Consider the following 20703-nt stretch of genomic DNA (forward strand, 5'->3'; position numbering starts at 1 on the left):
ACTTCTACAACAAGAAAAATAAATAATAATTGTTTAAAAAAAGTTATGGAAATACGGTAGTTAATACAAGCAAAAAAGCAAAGTCTTTGGCAGACCTTTCATTAACATGCAATTTGGCTTTAACTTTAGGAAAATTCAAAAATCCCTTTCTCTAGTTTTGATTCATTTCTTCCCTTTTTTGAACAAGATACACTGGATTCAAACTAATATTAGATGTAAATTTTACAATGTCTATATACATGGATAAAGCCTGGTAAAACTTTATGTTTTGTCTGCTTATAACCATAGAACTACTCCATAATAGCAGTAGAACTCACTTAACTGACAGAGTAGACCTTTAGCTGGTTAAAAATAAATGAGGCAATAATAGTTATTCATTAAAATAAATTTAGCAAAAATGTATTTTCTAAGTATTAGCTTTCAAATTCTTTAAATAAATATTTTTGAAAGATTAAATGCTTAAACTCATATGATTATCTGATATTATAAGTTTAAAAAGCACTTTATTTTATATTTCATAATAACACTTGTTAGATAAATGCCTCTCTAAAGGATCACTTGACAGAGCAGAATCCTATAAACTTTCAACTGGAAAATTTAGATAAAATGCATTCTCTCAGAATAACCTAGAGAAGGGAATTCAGAGAACAGCTAGTAATTAAAACATGACAGATTCCATTCCAATTGTTTTAAATTGTTGAACAATTTTGGCCAGTTAAAAATTAAATCCCATTAGTACGAACTCAGTTTGGGAATCTGAGATACTCTGAAATGAAGCAAAGGCTTGGTGCCAATCTACAGCCACTCAGTCATGTCCAAATAGCTCGGATCTGGGCAGCAGTGTCTCCTGGATCTCCACAGTAAAGCCACTATGAAGACGCCATCCGGATAGGGTCTCAGACCACACAAGGACAACATAAGCCTCAACTCAAGGAGTTTCTGAGAAGATGGTATTAAGAACATGGGGTTAACAAAGCCAAAGGACTAATGAATTATAGAAATGATTGTGAAAGTCCATAAACAGCCTCAGGCAAACTCCATCTCAGAATATTATGCTGAAATCAGTGGAAAGTAATTTTAAGTCAGACACACTAAATTACGATTGACAATTGTGGAAAATAAGAATGATTGGTGAGTTACCATTTTATTATTTTTTATTTCAAATTCACTTTGTCAGGCAAGTCCTTATTCTCAATATCTATATGACAAAAGAGTCAATACTTCAAGAAATAAATAGAAGTGTTTCACCTGAAATAAAAGAAGCTAAAGTACCTAATTGTATCTGCTTTTAAAAGTTACCAACAGGTCAACAAGCAAAATTTACCAGTGAGAGATCAGAGCCTGTAAAAATCAGAGCGTGTAGAATGCCAGTGGATATAGGTAAAAAGAGAAAAATAAATGTGTACCAGCTACATCAGATTAAGGTAACCTTAGCAATGGTGAGGACAAAGTCATCTTCAAATGGGAATGATTTAAGGCTTTTATTGTTTTTAAAATTATAGTTCTACTCTATATTGCCTTAACAGTTGTAATTTTATTTTTTATTTTTTTAGGTTTATTTTAAAAAAAGTTTTTAACATCTTTTTTGGAGTATAATTGGTTTACTTTGTTAAGTTTCTGTTGTATAACAAACTGAATCAGCTATACGTATACATATATCCCCATATCTCCTCCCTCTAGCATCTCCCTCGCACCCTCCCTATCCCACCCCTCTAGGTGGTCACAGAGCACCGAGCTGATCGCCCTGTGCTATGCGGCTGCTTCCCACTAGCTGTCTATTTTACATGTGGTAGTGTAGATATGTCCATGCCACTCTCTCACTTCTTCCCAGCCTACACTTCCCCCTCCCTGTGTCTTCAAGTCTACTCTCTACGTCTGTGACTTTATTCCTGTCCTACCCCTAAGTTCTTCAGAACCCTTTTTTTTTTTAGATTCCATATATATGTGTTAGCATACGGTATTTGTTTTTCTCTTTCTGACTTACTTCACTCTGTAGGACAGACTCTAGATCTATCCACCTCACTACAAATAACTCAGTTTCATTTCTTTTTATGGCTGAGTAATATTCCATTGTATATATGTGTCACATCTTCTTTATCCATTCATCTCTCAATGGACACTTAGGTTGATTCCATGTCCTGGCTATTGTAAATAGAGCTGCAATGAACATTGTGGTACATGACTCTTTTTGAATTATGGTTTTCTCAGGGTATATGCCCAGTAGTGAGATTGCTGGGTCATATGGTAGTTCTATTTGTAGTTTTTTAAGGAACCTCCATATTGTTCTCCATAGTGGCTGTATCAATTTACATTCCCACCAACAGTGCAACAGGGTTCCCTTTCCTCCACACCCTCTCCAGCATTTGTTGTTTGTAGATTATTTGATGATGTCCTTTATGACCAGTGTGAGTTGATACCTCATTGTGCTTTTGATTTGCATTTTTCTAATGATTAGTGATGTTGAGTATCCGTTTTCATGTGTTTGTTGGCCATCTGTATATCTTCTTTGGAGAAATGTCTATTTAGGTCTTCTGCCCATTTTTGGATTCAGTTGTTGGTTTTTTTGATATTGAGTGGCATGAGCTGCTTGTATATTTTGGAGATTACTCCTTTGTCACTTACTTCATTTTCAAATATTTTCTCCCATTCTGAGGGCTGTCTTTTCATCTTGTTTATGGCTTCCTTTGCTGTGAAAAATCTTTTAAGGTTCATTAGGTCCCATTTGTTTATTTTTGTTTTTATTTCCATTTCTCTAGGAGGTGGGTCAAAAAGGATCTTGCTGTGATTTATGTCACAGAGTGTTCTGCCTATGTTTGTCTCTAAGAGTTTTATAGTGTTTGGTCTTATATTTAGGTCTTTAATCCATTTTGAATTTATTTTTTGGTATGGTGTTAGGGAGTGTTCTCATTTCATTCTTTTTTACATGTTGCTGTCCAGTTTTCCCAGCACCAATTATTGAAGAGGCTGTATTTTCTTCATTGTATATTCTTGATTCCTTTATCAAAGATAAGGTGACCATATCTGTGTGGGTTTATCTCTGGGCTTTCTATCCTGTTCCATTGATCTATATTTCTGTTTTTGTGCCAGTCCCATTCTGTCTTGATTTCTGTAGCTTTGTAGTATAGTCTGAAGTCAAGGAGCCTGGGTCCTCCAGCTCCTTTTTTCTTTCTCAAGATTGCTTTGGCTATTGTGAAATTTTTTGTTCTAGTTCTGTGAAAAATGTCATTGGTAGTTTGATAGGTATTGCACTGAATCTGTAGATTGCTTTGGGTACTACAGTCATTTTCACAATGTTCATTCTTCCAATCGAAGGACTTGGTATATCTCTCCATCTGTTTGTATCATCTTTAATTTCTTTCATCGGTGTCTTATAGTTTTCTGCATACATGCATACAGCTCTTTTGTCTCCTTAGGTAGGGTTATTCCTAGGTATTTTATTCTTTTTGTTTCAATGGTAAATGGGAGTGTTTCCTTAATAACTCAGATTTTTTTTTTTTTTTTTTTTTTTTTTTTTGTGGTACGTGGACCTCTCACTGTTGTGGCCTCTCCCGTTGCGGAGCACAGGCTCCGGACGTGCAGGCCCAGCGGCCATGGCTCACGGGCCCAGCCGCTCCATGGCACGTGGGATCCTCCCGGACCAGGACACAAACCCGTGTCCCCTGCATCGGCAGGCGGATTCTTAACCACTGTGCCACCAGGGAAGCCCTCTTTTAGATTTTTTGTTGTTAGTATATAGGAATACAAGAGTTTTCTGTGCATTAATATTGTATCTTGCTACTTTACCAAATTCATTGATTAACTCTGTAGTTTTCTGGTAGCATCTTTAGGATTGTCTCTGTATATTATCATGTCATCTGCAAACAGTGACAGCTTTACATCTTTTTTTCCCCAATTTGGATTCCTTTTATTTCTTTTTCGTCTCTGCTGTGGCTAAAACTTCCAAAACTATGTTGAATAATAGTGGAGATAGTGGGCACCATTGTCTTTTTCCTGATCTTAGAGGAAATGGCTTCAGTTTTTCACTATTGAGAATGATGTTGGCTGTGTGTTTGTCATATATGACCTTTATTATGTTGAGGTAAGTTCCCTCTATGCCTACTTTCTGGAGAGTTTTTATCATAAATGGGTGGGGAATTTTGTTGAAAGTTTTTTCTGTTTCTATTGAGATTATCATATGGTTTTTATCCTTCAATTTGTTCATATGGTGTATCACATTGATTGGTTTTAGTGTATTGAAGAATCCTTGCATTCCTGGGAATAACCCCACTTGATCATGGTTTATGACCCTTTTAATGTGCTGCTGGATTCTGTTTGCTAGTATTTTGTTGAGGATTTTCTGCATCTATGTTCATCAGTGATATTGGCCTGTAGTTTTCTTTCTTTGTGACATCTTTTTCTGGTTTTGGTGTCAGAATAATGGTGGCCTTGTAGAATGAGTTTGGGAGTGTTCTTCCTTCTGCTATATTTTGGCAGAATTTGAGAAAGATAGGTGTTAGCTCTTCTGTAAATGTTTGATAGAATTCGCCAGTGAAGGCCTCTGGTCCTGGGCTTTTGTTTGTTGGAAGATATTTAATCACAGTTTCAATTTCAGTGCTTGTGATTGGTCTATTTATATTTTGTATTTCTTCCTAGTTCAGTCTCGGAAGTTTGTGTTTTTCTAAGAATTTGTCCATTTCTTCCAGGTTGTCCATTTAATTGCCATATAGTTGCTTGTAGTAATCTCTCTGATCCTTTGTATTTCTGCAGTGTCAGTTGTTACTTATTTTTCATTTCTAATTCTATTGATTTGAGTCTTCTCCCTTTTTTTTTCTTGATGAGTCTGGCTAATGGTTTATCAATTTTGTTTATCTTCTCAAAAAACCAGCTTTTATTTTTATTGATCTTTGCTACCTTTTCCTTCATTTCTTTTTCATTTATTTCTGATCTGATCTTTATGATTTCTTTCCTTTTGCTAACTTTGGGGGTTTTTTTGGTTCTTCTTTCTCTAATTGCTTTCGGTGTAAGTTTAGGTTGTTTATTTGAGATGTTTCTTGTTTCTTGAGGTAGGATTGTATTGCTATAAACTTCCCTCTTAGATCTGCTTTTGCTGCATCCCATTGGTTTTGGGCCGTCATGTTTTCATTGTCATTTGTCTCGAGGTATTTTTTAAATTTCCTCTTTGATTTCTTCAGGGAACTCTTGGTTATTTAGTAGTGTAATGTTTAGCCTCCATGTGTTTGTATTTCTTGCTGGTTTTTTTCCTGTAATTGATTATCTAGTCTCATAGCATTGTGGTCAGAAAAGATACTTGATACAGTTTCAATTTTCTTAAATCTACCAAGCCTTGATTTGTGACCCAAGATCACAAATGTTGTATCCTGGAAAATGTTCCATAAGCACTTGAGAAGAAAGTGTATTCTTTTGATCTTGGATGGAATGTCCTATAAAGATCAATTAAGTACATTTTGTTTAATGTATCATTGAAAGCTTGTGTTTCCTCATTTATTTTCATTTTGGATGATCTGTCCATTGGTGAAAGTGGGGTGTTAAAGTTACCTACTATTTTTGCGTTATTGTCAATTTCCCCTTTTATGGCTCTTAGCATTTGCCTTATGTGCTCCTATGTTGGGTGCATAAATATTTACAATTGTTATATCTTCTTCTTGGAATGATCCCTTGATCATTATGTAGTGTCCTTCTTTGTCTCTTGTAATAGTCTTTATTTTAAAGTCTATTTTTTCTGTTATGAGAATTGCTACTCTAGCTTTCTTTTGATTTCCATTTGCATGGAATATCTTTTTCCATCCCCTCACTTTCAGTGTGTACGTGTCCCTGGGTCTGAAGTGGGTCTCTTGTAGACAGCATATATACGGGTCTTGTTTTTGTATCCATTCAACCAGTCTGTGTCTTTTTGTTGGAGCATGTAATCCATTTACATTTAAGGTAATTATTGATATGTGTTTTCCTATTACCATTTTCTTAAATGTTTTGGGTTTGTTATTTTAGGTCTTTTCCTCCTCTTGTGTTTCATGCCTAGAGAAGTTCCTTTAGCATTTGTTGGAAAGCTGGTTTGGTGGTGCTAAATTCTCTTAGCTTTTGCTTGTCTGTAAGGTTTTAATTTCTCCGTTAAATCTGAATGAGATTCCTGCTGTGTAGAGTAATCTTGGTTGTAGGTTTTTCTCCTTCATCACTTTAAATATGTCCTGCCACTCCCTTCTGGCTTGCAGAGTTCCTTCTGAAAGATCAGCTGTTAACTTTATGGGGACTCCCTTGTGTGTTATTTGTTTTTCCCCTTTCTGCTTTTAATATTTTTTTGTATTTAATTTTTGATAATTTGATTAATATGTGTTTTGACATGTTTCTCCTTGGATTTATCCTGTATGGGACTCTGCACTTCCTGGACTTGATTGACTATTTCCTTTCCCATATTACAGAAGTTTTCAACTATAATCTCTTCAAATATTTTCTCAGTCCCTTTCTTTTTTTCTTCTTCCTCTGGGACCCCTAAATTCAAATGTTGGTGCATTTAATGTTGTCCCAGAGGTCTCTTGAGACTGTCCTCAATTTTGTTCATTCTTTTTTCTTTATTCTGCTCTGCGATAGTTATTTCTACTATTTTATCTTCCAGGTCACTTATCTGTTCTTCTACCTCAATTATTCTGCTATTGATTCCTTCTAGAGAATTTTAAATTTCATTTATTGTGTTGTTCATCATTGTTTACCCTTTCATTCTTCTAGGTCCTTGTTAAACGTTTCTTGTATTTTCTCCATTCTATTTCCAAGATTTTGGATCATCTTTACTATCATTACCCTGAATTATTTTGCAGGTAGACTGCCTATTTCCTCTTCATTTGTTTGGTCTGGTAGGTTTTGATCTTGCTCTTTCATCTGCTGTGTGTTTCTCTGTCTTCTTATTTTGCTTAACTTACTGTGTTTGGGGTCTCCTTTCCACAGGCTGCAGGTTCATAGTTTCCATTTTTTTGGTGTCTGCCCCTGGTCGGTAAAGTTGGTTCAGTGGGCTGTGTAGGCTTCCTGTTGGAAAGTAGTGGTGCCTGTGTTCTGGTGGATGTGGCTGGATCTTGTCTTTCTGGTGAGCAGGACCATGTCCAGTGGTGTGTTTTGGGTTGTCTGTCAACTTAGTATGTCTTTAGGCAGCCTCTCTGCTAATGTGTGGGGTTGTGTTCTTGTCTTCCTAGTTGTTTGGCATGGGGTGTCCAGCACTGGAGCTTGCTGGTCATTGAGTGGAGCTGGGTCTTAGTGTTGAGACAGAGATCTCTGGGAGAGCTCTCGCCAATTGATATTATGTGGAGCTGGGAGGTATCTCATGGTACAGTGTCCTGTACTCTGCTCTCCAACCTCTGAGGTTCAGTCCTGACAGCCAGCTGGAGCACTGAGACTGTGTCAGCCACACAACTTTGTTTTCCTTGAATTTGATTGTAGTTGTTTTGACTTGGAGATTAGTACTGGTTTTGTTTTACTCTTGGTTTGTTTTCACTTCCATGAAGCCCGAGACCAGCATGCAGGGCAAAGGCTGAGGCATCAGCCAGAGGAGGCAATCTGTGAGGGCTTGACGGACTGCGGGAATGGTCTGAGGTGCCCTGGCTCTTCCACCTTTGAAGACGTCAAACTCCCGGTTGTCTTTTTATTAACATTTGGGGTATACAAGTAATTTTTTTTTAGAACCAGAAAACTCTCCTTTTGGAATCTATGTCTATAAGTTGGATCTCAACAATCATGTTTTGCACAGTATTTTTCTATTAGGGATAGAACCCAGACACATCAAAAATAACATACACTACAGCCATCTGTAAGCGAATGGTGCTCTATGTATCCAACGATTAGTGCATATCTACACACCCCAACATAGAGGATTATATTCATACACACATGTAAAGTAACTTTGCATTGAAAGCATGTAACAAAAGAATGATTTCCCCAGTGGGCCAGTCAACTAAACTTGCTGCAGGATTTTATGCTACAATGATCCAGTTTGGGGTTATTCTATAGCAGTTCATCCAATGCAGCATTTCCCAAATCAGTGTGGGATTTTTTATCTGGATGAAAAGTAGAACATTGCCAGCACCATAGAAGTCCTTCTCTTGCCTTGTGTTCCCACCGCACACCCTCCACTTCCCCAAAGGCAACCATTCATATTAACTACTAAAACCACAGATGAGTTTTACCTAATTTGGCTTTTAAATACATATATACTTGATGTATACTATGTGCTCTGCTTTTTTGCTCAACATTTTTTTCTTTCTTTTTTTTTATATCCAACATCTCAACCACCAGCACTTTTGCTTCTACCCTTACATCTCTGCTGAAAGTGCTGTGACCAAAGTTAACAACAAATTCCTTATTTCCAAATCCAGTGCCCATTCATCTGCTGTATACGTTCTTGTTTTGAACCCAGCCTTGTAAACAATTCCTTATTAAAACTGTATGATGGTGTACTCCTTTGGCTTTCTTCCTATCTTTCTAAGTTTTTTTGTTGTTTAGTTTTAGTTTCCTACTGCTGTTCTGCCCATCTCTTCTCTCTTCACATACTCACCTTAGATACCCCACTCCTTGCCAGAGTATCAAATTTTGACTGCATGCTCTATGTCTCTATTTGTGTCCCAGCGCATTCACCTGACTCTAGACCACCATATTCTCCACCCAAAAGTTTCTATTTGAATATGCCAATATGTCTAAAATTTAACTTAATATACTCCCCAAACTTCCTTCTCTTCCCATGTTTCCTACTTTAATGAGTAACATCATTGTTCACCTACCTTCTTGCATTATTGCTACTGCTCCTTTAGTCCTGCCTCCCTCACCTTAACATACAGCAACAGTCTTAATTCTGGTCTCTAAATTCTGCTATTTTTCTCAAATAAAGGACTTCCATATACTAATAATCTAATGTCAATTAATGTTAATATAATACTCATATTTTATTGCTCTTCTTATTAGATGATTCCGATAGTTAACATTTTAGTATAGCAATTGTGATTTCCCAGAAAAATAAATATATTTTCCTTATAATGTCGTTATCAAATTTATACCCCATTGGGTTTCCCTGGTGGTGCAGTGGTTGAGAGTCTGCCTGCCAATGCAGGGGAAGCGGGTTCGAGCCCTGGTCTGCGAAGATCCCACACGCCATGGAGCAGCTGGGCCCATGAGTCACTACTACTGAGCTTGTGCTTTTGGAGCCCATGCTCCACAACAAGAGAGGCCACTATAGTGAGAGGCCCACGCACTGCGATGAAGAGTGGCCCCTGCTTGCCCCAACTAGAAAAAGCCCTCGCACAGAAACGAAGACCCAACACAGCCAAAACATAATTAATTAATTAATTATTTTTTAAAAATGCTTAAAAAATTTTTATATTCCATTAAGAATTCTTCCATATAAAGAGAGATGACATTTTGAATGTAATCATGAAGAGTTAGGTGATTTAAAATAACTGTTCCATGTTTTTTAATATTTTAGAATTTTAGAGTCTTAATTATTCTTTTTAAGAAAGGAGAGACAGATATTGTACAGTTAGTTTCAATATAAATGCTTACAATTGATGCATTATGCTTGCAAAAGACTAATTATTTTATGCATAGTAGAAAAACACCTTCCTTTGGATCTTTCCACAAGTAGAGATCATTTTGAATTGATAAAGATTACTTAAGGGTGACATTAAATCTTGAATCACTAGAACACATACACATCTTAAAGTGTATGCATATGGTTTGGGGAACTACAACTCATAATTTAATAGGATTTCAAAAATCTATCAGTTACACAGACTCCTCAGTTCGTGTAATTTTAAGTCAAAGCACTTTATAGTTTAACTCAGGAAATTATGTACATGGACAGCATTTACAAAACAAATATCTTTTCTCTGGGTAGACATTTACACCATTTTGGCTTATCTAGAAAGTCCAAATGAAAACAAATTAATTCCTAAAATTAAGAGCCATATAATAACACTTTATCATCTTAATTGAATTTGCAAAAATAAATAAATATAAACATTTAATTGAACATCACTTCTGAAATTAAATGTCTCAGTTTTGTGTATGGTCACCTTGTCTAACAGCAAATCACTTGCATTTCAAGGCAACAAAATGCAAGGGTGCAGGGTGTCCATCATCTGACGAGAGGATTTAGTATTTGTTTTAAATATTCAAAACTATGTCTGATCTCACTTAAGATTTATTGGATCTCATTGCATAGATTTCCAAGTTTGTTAATCAAACAAGGCATGATTTAAGATATGTGATGCTTGCAGTGAGGATTTATTTTAAATATCCTACTAAAAATCAAAGGATTTTTGAATAATGTCAAAAATTCTGGAGAAAACTTAAGAATATTATCTGATGCTTATTGTAAAATAATAAAATAATTCATCTTATCCAAAATGAAAAACAATACTATTTTATGGAAAACTTTATAACTACTAAAATAACACCCTAATCATGTAATAACAGTTGATAATGTGCTGGTTCTTTTTTCTTTACCATTAACCTTTTCCTATTTGCCAAGTATCCTTTACTTTCTTCCATGTTGTGTGGTGGCAAAAAGAATAATAAACTGGAACTCAAGAAATCTGTTTATCTTTGTATCTACGAGTAAATAAAGACTGGATAAAGACAAGTCTCAACTTCTCTGGCCTTAGTTTATTCTTCTAGACTCTATTCATTTAGGGACTTTTTAGTTTTCTGGGCTTTGTTTTTAGAAACTCTCTGGGGGAATGAATTCCGGGTGGAAAAACTGATTACTTTTTATCTTTACTATATCTGTCCTTTTTATCATTGTCTGTCTGAGATGATGCATTCTAAAGGAAAGGAAACTTATCTTTTCAAGTTGCTTTAACTGTCACGGCAGTCTATACACATAGGTACTTAATATATAATTTTAAAATAGATTGCCTTTTCACGATCATTATATTTTTTTATTCATGATACTAATATTTTATAATAGACTGACTTTCTAAAATCATGTCATTATACAACGCCTGTCACTAAACTTCACAAAACCGAGGCGGGTTTAGTCGTGAAGTATTTTAACAGAAGGAGAAAAAGAAATAGATGTATGTTTCCTATTCACATATAAGTATAAATACATCTTGCTGATACAGACAATCCATACAAGTTAGTTTTGCTCTCTCCAAAGGGTCATTCTAGAGCTTGATACCCTGTTTAATAACGGTGAAACACTGAAAATATAAACACATTGCAGAAAACTGCTTGGTGAGACCACAATGAATATTAAAACACCCCAGATAATTCCAGCATTACTTAAAAACATTACCTTTTCTAAATGATTATGTTAACATCATTTTATCATAGTTAAGGAGAAGTTTTGTGATTATTCAAAAAGATAAAACCTCATAATATGATTGCTGATTGCCAAGTGCTTTCGTTATCAAATATCACTTTATGATTCAAAATATTTAAAATGTAGACCTTTTGCATTATACATAATTTTGACAGAATGGCAGAATCATTACAATCTTCATTAAACTTCATTGCATTTACTGTAAATAATTTCAATAAAATTGCTACCATATTACCTTCCAGTTGTTAACAGAATCATATAGATTTTCTTCTCTCCAAATTCAATAGTTTGTAGTACACCGTAGCTCCTTTAAAAACAATGTTTCACTATGTCTCTATTGAAGTTTGTATTGATGATTCAGATTTCTGAATTGCAAATTTTATTTATCTTTACAACACACTGATCTACCTTGCCTTCCTTAGCCATATCAAATCGTATCCCAAACACAACATCATTTTCCCCTTGACAGGTGCAGGTAGCAGTATTCTAGGGAAGATTCTTTTGTACTGATATTGCCAGGGATCATTAGTCAGTCTTTGCTGTGTTACCATAAAAATAACATATTACTCACACTTTATTTTCATTGTACTTATGAACTTCTAGCTCCACTATTCCACCATTAACAATATTTTGAATAAAAATCCTATGTAAACATACAATTTAATTCTCTTATTGATGCTTGATAGTTTGTATACCATTAAAAATATTTTCTGCTATTGCTATAGATTTCAACTACTTTTATTTAGCCACATCCATGTATCTTCATATTATGGGAGTGGGGGATAGGAGTTGGTAGATTAGACGCCTGTTTAATAAAATAAGTTAGTAAAATAGTACTGATGATATATTTCCATAGACTTTCAGACCTGGAAGAGATCTTCCGGTTGGACTAGTTTCTCTAAATACTCTGGTGCATCATGCAGTAGAGATTTTATTTGTGCTGATGTAGGGGAGTAAAATTGCCCCCCCAAAACGTCTCTTTGGTATTAATATTATTTCAATCTGAAAACAACCAAAGCCCAAAAGACTTGGAAAGTAACTTCAACTTTCCCCCAACTGCCTAAAGGAAAGAGGATAGAGGACCTCTTCCAGGAAGGGAGCTATCACTGCAGGTCACCATAGTAGGAACTAGGGGTGTGCACAGAAAGGAACTCAGCAAAGTCTGCTTCTTAAAATTACTCTCTTGTGTCCCATTGTTTGTGCAGGGATGAGAGAACAGTCATTTACCAAACACTTGTTTTTCCATCTCCATGTGTCCTGCTTTCCTCCCCTTTGAAGCACAAAACACCTATCTCAACATCCTCTTTTGTCTGTAGCTGAAAATGGTACTTAAGGTGAGGGTTTCAGCCATTTTGGTGAGTTACTCAGTTTTCCTGGGTCTCTCCCATATATACGCGTTATTAAATTTTGATTTTTCTCCTGCTAATCTGCCTTATGTGAACTTGATTCTTAGACCAGCCAAAAGGACCCAGAAGGGTACAGGAAAATTTCTTCCTCCCTGACACTCTTCTCTTTGACCGTCTTCTGTCTTTCATCCCCTAAAGTCCAAATCCACTCATCCTGCAGACCCATTCAATTGCTACTGTTTTCATAAACTCTCCTTGATTCCCAGTGCTGGAGGTTATATTCTTAGTTCACTTTATATTTTATGTAGGCCTTCCTATGACATTTATCCCCTTATCTCTTACATGATAGTATACAATATAATACAATATAATATAATGTAGATAAACCATAATATTCCTGTCACCCTAAGCACACAAATCAATGCCTACTACAGAGTGAAGTTTAGTGGCAAACACATAGACTTCTTAACTGGTTTGGCATAGGTCTGATAATAAACTCAGCCACTTGGTTCTTCTCTGTGTTTCAGTTTCTTCATATAATCATTGCATGATAATGCTGCTTTCTTGTTATCTTTGAAAAGTTGTCTAGCCTTGTGACACACTTTAAAGGATTAACTGTTTCCCCAGATATCCCTTCTTGTACTCTGCTTGTAATTTAAAGTGGAAACGCAGTTTAATTAAATCTGAAGAGCATACTGACATCTTGCCTTAAAGCTTTGTAACGTGCAACTATTTCACATTTATTACTTTGCTAGTATCAAATATTACATAAAATATAATTCAGTGTTTTCATATAAAATGATCATGTGGTAATTACTATCCTTATTTATATGAATTTTCAGAGATTTAAGTAATTTGTCCAATATCAGACAACTGATGGATGACGGTCCATAATTCAAAAAGGATAATTCAAAAAGGATCTTTTTACACCAAGTACATATCCTATTTCCTGCCTTTTTGGAAAAAAAAAAATGTACATATGTATATATTTGGAAAGCCCTATATATGCGAGTGCATATAAAAATATTGAAGATTATCCATCTATCTATCTATCAATCTAAAATCTCATTTAACTTTGATTACTTGGTGATTTTCAAATACCAACCAGTTAATTTAATATTTTTTTCTCTTTCTTTTACACACAGCTCCAAAACTTTCTCTTCTGTTTTATGCCTCTTAGTATTTTTTCTTTGAATTATTTTTAATGAATAACCTGTCATACAACTTTTTAAGCAAATCATCTTTACAACTTTGCTCCATGAAGTATACTCAATTTTAAGAAGTCTTTAAGCATTTTAAACATATATAATTGATTCCAAAGTATCTTAACATAAATATAATTTTCAATTCTTATGCTAATTATTGTTGTTAACATATATGCAAACTTTATCTATTAATCAACTTTGTTTTTTCTATAAAAAAATTGTCATTATGTAAATAATTAGTTTTTGATATATGGTGACAGTGAAGTGCTGTTCCTACTCTAAAATAACCTTGGAAGCGTCATTGTGGAATTAATATCTTAAACTACAATCAATAGGAACTGATAGCAAATGTTATCAAACATTTCCACTTCTGCATTTTAGAACTATAACTCCCTTAGCTTTTACATTCGTTTCAATACAGCCACACACTTAAATTATCTCAATTATATCACTTCTCTTAAGAAACAGTCTGTACTTTGAGATCAAGCAAACACACCATATTGGGTAAAGAAACAGGAAAAAGAACGAAGAGGAATTAGAGAATGAATCTTATACTCACGGAATGTTCTATAAAATTCTTCAAGAGCCAGGTGCTTGTCTGAGTTAAAATCATCATATTTCAGTAGATCATACAAAGTACAATCAGAAAGGTCCTTGCCAAGTTCTTCCTGTTTTATCACCTGACAAGAAAATTAAATTCATGCAATTATATGTCTTAACATTTCTATAGTATAATTAATTATACGTAAATCACTTAATAGGTAATTTAAGTCTGTAGTTGGGCAAAGAACTGAACCTATGAGAAACCTGGGATTTCAGTTACTGGACATTTATTTTCAACTGTTTCAAAGATATAGTCATAAATTTGACTTAGTTGCTTTGATGTTAAGATACGTACTTAGAATTTAGCCTAAATTTTCTAATACAAAAATCTCCCAGTAGGACCCAGAAAATCTGAACACTAAAAGGACATTTTTGTATTTCAGTCATTTCCTTTGTTCCACTTATATTGACTAAAGAAAATAACTGCACATGAAAATGTCCTCCAATGTCTCAGTGACCCATGTCAAAATAGAACAGCTCTTCTCCAGCAAAAATAGTGAGGAAATTTGGTCCAACTTTCATCTTCCTATTATTTGTAAAAAATGAAGTTAGTATTTTTTTTTCTCTTCTGCCTAAACTCCTCCCCAGCTGGAAATGAAGGCATTTGGTATTCTGAATTAACTCCCTGGGTCACAAAGGAGCTATTTAACAAATGACTGTTCCAGGAACCAGATAGAATTAATGCACCGATTGATGATGGAAACCTACCCAAGCTTGGGTGAGGAAAATCACCAGACTGCTTTTCTACTCTGTGCTCTGTTCCATGGACTGGGGCAGTAGCTTTTTTATACTCTGTTTTTTACCAGACAGATACAGTCTGTCTGGCAAAAGAGGTCTCCAAGATTTTTCAAACATTCCTTTTCATTCTGGGTAGCTGCATAGCTGTGTCCACCGTCTTTCATATTTGTCCACAGAGGGAGTGGTTCACATTGCTTGGAGCTTTGCTTCCCCGTGTTTTTTATTTATTTTTTATTTTTTAAGTCGGTGCAATCAGGAAACACAGACTCTGAAGTCAGCCAGCTCTGGGTTCAGACCATGCCGAGGCCACTTAATAGTTCTATGATATCTGGCAAGTCACTCAACCTTTTCTCAATTAGAAATTAAAGATAGTAACCTCTATTTCTCCTGGTTGTTGTGCAGACTTATAAAAACATGTATATGCTTATACACACACATATCGTCAAGTGCAAGACGTACAGTATACGTTCAGACCTAATCAAAGTTAAAAATAATGATTTTTATTTAACGTGCTTCTCATTGTAATAATTCACTGCAGATTTCCACACCAGCTTGTGCACAACATAGTTGTATATTCATGATGCTTTATTACTTCTTTTGGTAGAGCAGGATGATTCAAGCTTTGTCACAGCAATGGCAGGATTGGTGATAGGAATTTCTAAAGCGCTATTTTTAACCTTTTATGGAACATCCATAAGTTAGAAGTTGTTATGCCTGTGCTTGGATGAGCTGCAGAGACAGCACTGAGGACGGAGCTCAGCCGATGGCCCACTAGAAGCTCCAGCCCCTCCTGTAGCCACCTGAGTGGTGACATGCAATGACAGCACCTGCACTGCTAAATACGACTTTTACATATCACGTGTTCTCTATTCTTGTTTACTGGATTCAAATTTCATTGGCTAAGCTGGCATTTGCTGCCTTAGAAGGGGGGAACAGTGAATGATTTACCTGCTTTCCATATAAATAGATATTGTTGATAATGAGGATTAAAGCCCTAGGCTTTAGCACAGCCCAGCTGGAGGGATTAACAAAACTGTCTAATGGCTGAAGCTATCTCTCCTTTAAGCCTAATGGGAAAACAAGTACTGCTTTTCTGTTTAGAAAGCAGCGGAGCTCTCAGCCACTCTCCATCTGTTATTTGTTAGATAATGGGAAGTGACTTTTCCCAGGTAGCGAGGGGCAGTGTGTTTGATCTTAACCTCACTATACTCTTCCTAAAGACCTGCACTGCCAGCACTGTGGTAATTTTTAGGATGCAGTGACATCAGGATTTGGTCAGATATATTAATACTATTTTTAGTCACTTTTAGTCACGTACCTGTTTGTGAAACGATGGAACAGAAAGCTGGCGGGAGAAGATTTCATCATTGTAGGGTATGTCTCATATTTATTTCTGTTTTAATATTTCACTCCAGTTAAATCATGTATAGACCAAGAGAACAGACTCCGACTTTTTTCCTTGAAACTGGCTTTGGCATAAGACTCGCTTGCTTCTGATTTGATCTTGAGCTTGATTTGATCATGATTATAAAACTCAAGCTGGACATGCTGTTTTAATGAATGGGCTCTAGAAAAGTGCATGGTCCTGGCTAGTGAGCTTTTTATAAAAACCCTTGTTCACTGACACTCGGCCATGCCCGTGCACAGGGGAGAGGAGATTCACTCCCTCATTCTTCCATATTTTAAATACACGTTCTCCTCATTTAGCCCATCTTTCGTCAATGAAATAGGCTACTTAAGACATGCTTCCTAGTCACTTTTTCTCTCCTTTGTTTCCTGATGGGAGCATGGACACACTCTGGGGTGTTCCAAATGAGGAAGAGACTTTCCTACACACCTTTTAACCCGCCTGGGAAAACTGCTTCAGATATTCAGAGTCCTGATAGGCTTAACGAGCTGAATGTGTGACTGGAGGAAAGAAAGTATAAAACAAAATAGAAGTAGTAATACATTAAGCACTCTGGCGCTGGGGGTCCAGACTTTGTAGGACATTTATTTCATTTACCGTCTGGCTCTGGTTCCAAAGACTTCCCACTGGAGCTTCCTCAAAATGTATGTGTTACATCTGAACTAGAGATTCTTGACAAGGCCAGCCTCACTGAATATACTGTCGTTGAAGCATCTTATGTTGAAACTTGAGTCTAGGAGGCCAGTCATAGTTTCATTGGCAAAGTATTTTTTTAAATTCAGTTAAGTACATTTGGTTTTTTAGACATAATGCTATTGCACACTTAAAAAATATTGTGTACTGTAAAAATAACTTTTGTATGCAGTAGGAGACAAAAAAATTATGTGACTTGCTTTATTGTGATATTGTGGTAGTCTGGAACCAAACTGCAATATCTCTGAGATATGCTTGTCCACTACACAGAATCTCAGATGATGACTTATCTAAAGGTAAATAAAACTGGCAAGAGAAATAGAAAGTGCCAGAGGTAGATTTAGAGGATTGTCTCCCCACTAAGAGTTGTATGGTTATTAGATTTCTGGGCATAAGGCATGACTTGGACATCCAAGGTTATTATATTAACTCTCATAAAAGCGATAAGATACGTGTAGTTGATTTTGATGGTCTCAAGTCAGGTCATGGTGATGAGACCATCTGTGTAGGGGGCAGGAAGACAGAGGAGTCTAATCTTCCAGTTTTGTGTCTTTCTCTCTCCTCTCCTTGGTGGCGTAGGAGAAAAGATGAACGCATGAAATATACCACTCCTATTGCCAACTACTAATTGGCACTTGCCATCTGCCTCTACAAAGATTAAATCCTGTGCTGCTGCAGCTGCTGACCTTCAACACCCCCTGAAAGTTCAGGGTGGAGATCAGAAATGAGGCCCTCTGCGCTCTGTGAAAAACTGGCAGAACAGGTCTTCACATGGTTAGATATTTTCAGGAGACGATTTTATGAGCTCAATTCTTGGTATCTCCTCATATCTAGAAAAGCACTAAAATCCTTCAAGGTGACGTCTACTCCTTGTGACGAGTAACCTTCACGAGACTAGCAGAACGTTCTGCAAAAAATATGTGCTTGACTGCACGGACTCCCCCTTCACCAAACTCACATCTATACTGACCTCGCCCCCACCTCTTTGGAATAGTTTCTCAGAGCTCTCTGAAATGCTATCTCCCGGGCTATAGTCCTCATTTTGCCCCCAATAAAACCTAACTCACAGCTCTCACGTTGTACTTTTTTTTTTTTCAGTTGACAATATGTTCAAGTATATGTGAGCTCTTCCTCATCCTTTGCAAACTATTTTTCCCAAATTAATCATGCCCGTGTCAGAATCACAGTGGTCTTAGTAGAGTTAGAGCTCAGTGATCCTCTATTTTAAAGAAAGTCCATCACGTTTGTGAAGTTAAGCAGAGGCAGATATATTCAGTCCTTTACTTGACAAATGTGTAGATTACATTCCAAGGCTCAGAAAATAAATTTACTCCTGTGGTAACACTACACATCTCCAGGCACTGGCTTTTAAGTTTCTCCTGCATCAATATAGGTTGGCTCTTCTATTACTTGCTCCTCCAGACTACTTCTTATCCACTTTCTTCCTTTCTCCCTCTCTCCCTTCCTCCATCCCTCTTTCTCTCCTTCCTTTACAACCACCATATGCCAAGAATAGTTCTAGGGACTGGAGATTAATAAGTAAGTAAGAATGACTCCCTTATGGAGTTAATATTCTAGAAACGGTGAGTGGGACATGTAATCAGTTGAAAAAACAAGACAATTATGGATGGTCAACAGCGCTTAAAAATAAACAGTGTGAAAGGACAGAGGGTAAATAATTAATATTACAAATTATAATGCTTTAATCATATATAACTGATGCTACCCTACAATAGGTGTATTAAAAGAAGATAATTGCATAAGATAATCACATCTTCTAAGTTCTCTTTTAGGCTTTGTAACACGCTTAACATGTTAGAAGACATTTAAAAAATCATTAGGGCCAACATTAATTTTGAATGACTAGCTGAAGAGATAAAATTATTAAACCATTGGTGGGAGGAAAACTATTTTAGTGTTAAGGCATTCGATAGGGCTCACAGGGATTCTCTGAATATGAATGCCAACATTTTTACTGTACTTTGACATTCTAAAGGAAAGATGCTACAAACAATATATTTAAAATTTTTTTAAAACGTAATTTTCATTTTCAAGTTGTCTTATGATACTATGAACAGAGTTAAAGCAAAAAAAAAAAAAAAAAAGAATATTTGAAACTACTTACTAAGGTTTCTAGCTACAATTGAAATTACTGTTTCTTAATTGGAGCCCTGAGCTACGCGAAACCCAACAATACAGGCCTTACCTTTCTGCTTTAAGTGCTAATTGTTGCTGTTATTATTCTGAAATCCTAAGCCCCTGAAAGGAAATTCCCAGTTCTACTGGGATCTACATACTGGCATTGCCAATGCCATTTTAACACCTGGTTTCTGCTGCCTTATTTTATATCCTTGACAAGTTTATGGGGTTTGTAAATGTTGGATAGGATTACTTACCATGGCACTCCCAGACAGTCCCCACTTATCTCCTTCTCTACCCAAACAAATGCTTATTTATTTGCATTTAGTTTGTTTCCACTAAAATAGCATTTTATCTATGGGGTAAAGCAATTCTTACCAATCTCATTATAAATAAATATGTTGACTAGTTACAAGAACCCTTTTAAAAATCTTTAAAATTGTAATAGGCTTAACAACTCAAAATCAAGACTAACTGTCCATTCCCTATGTAACAGTTCTAATACATTTTAAAGAAAATGGATATGTACAAAGTCTGCAAAGACATCAGCACCATGCCTATTCTGTTAGCTTAAAAATATCTAGCGTTATTTATTCTTGCTTATTTTTTTATTTTTATTTTTTTTGCGGTACGCGGGCCTCTCACTGCTGTGGCCTCTCCCGTTGCGGAGCACAGGCTCCGGACGCGCAGGCTCAGCGGCCACGGCTCACGGGCCCAGCCGCTCCGCGGCACGTGGGATCCTCCCGGACCGGGGCACGAACCCGCGTCCCCTGCGTCGGCAGGCGGACTCTCAACCACTGCGCCACCAGGGAAGCCCAATTCTTGCTTTTTAATTTAATTTTGTAAATGAATTCACATATGGTAGTTACTGAGCAAATGGCTCTTTAAGTCGAATATATGTTACATAATAATCTAAATCCAGAGAACAAGTAGTTCCTTTATTATCTTAATAAACAGCTGTCATGTGTGCACATTAAGGATATATTTCATTCTAATATGTATTCCTAATGTGAATCAGCTTATTAAGATGACAGAATCTAAATGAAGAAAAAAGCTAAATCAATATACTCAATACAGCTGCTAATTTAAACTCAGACTCACAGGGGAATGACTTTGCTTACTTAATCTCCACGGGTGGTTATTTTATGAAAAGGGGAGAAGCCGGAGCAACACATTTGCCATTAGCACCGTTTCACTTCAAGAACTCTCTGTTGGCTGCTCTGACGTTAAACGAGGAGAATTTTAGGCTGAGGTTGGCCCTAATGCCTTGGCACATAC

At 36.2% G+C, this 20703-nt stretch overlaps 1 protein-coding gene across 4 annotated transcripts in view; it reads right to left on the reverse strand.

Moving 5' to 3' along the window:
* Positions 1-20703, reverse strand: part of FSTL5 (follistatin like 5) — a 688483-nt gene that overhangs the window by 307611 nt on the left and 360169 nt on the right. For all 4 annotated transcript variants that reach the window (XM_059066275.2, XM_059066276.2, XM_067035457.1 and 1 more), the window contains exon 6: positions 14404-14524. In XM_059066275.2, the coding sequence (XP_058922258.1) occupies positions 14404-14524 (121 nt within the window). The remainder of the gene's footprint in view (positions 1-14403; positions 14525-20703) is intronic.

Source organism: Kogia breviceps, chromosome 6 (genome assembly GCF_026419965.1).
Source record: "Kogia breviceps isolate mKogBre1 chromosome 6, mKogBre1 haplotype 1, whole genome shotgun sequence".
NCBI lineage: Eukaryota > Metazoa > Chordata > Mammalia > Artiodactyla > Physeteridae > Kogia > Kogia breviceps.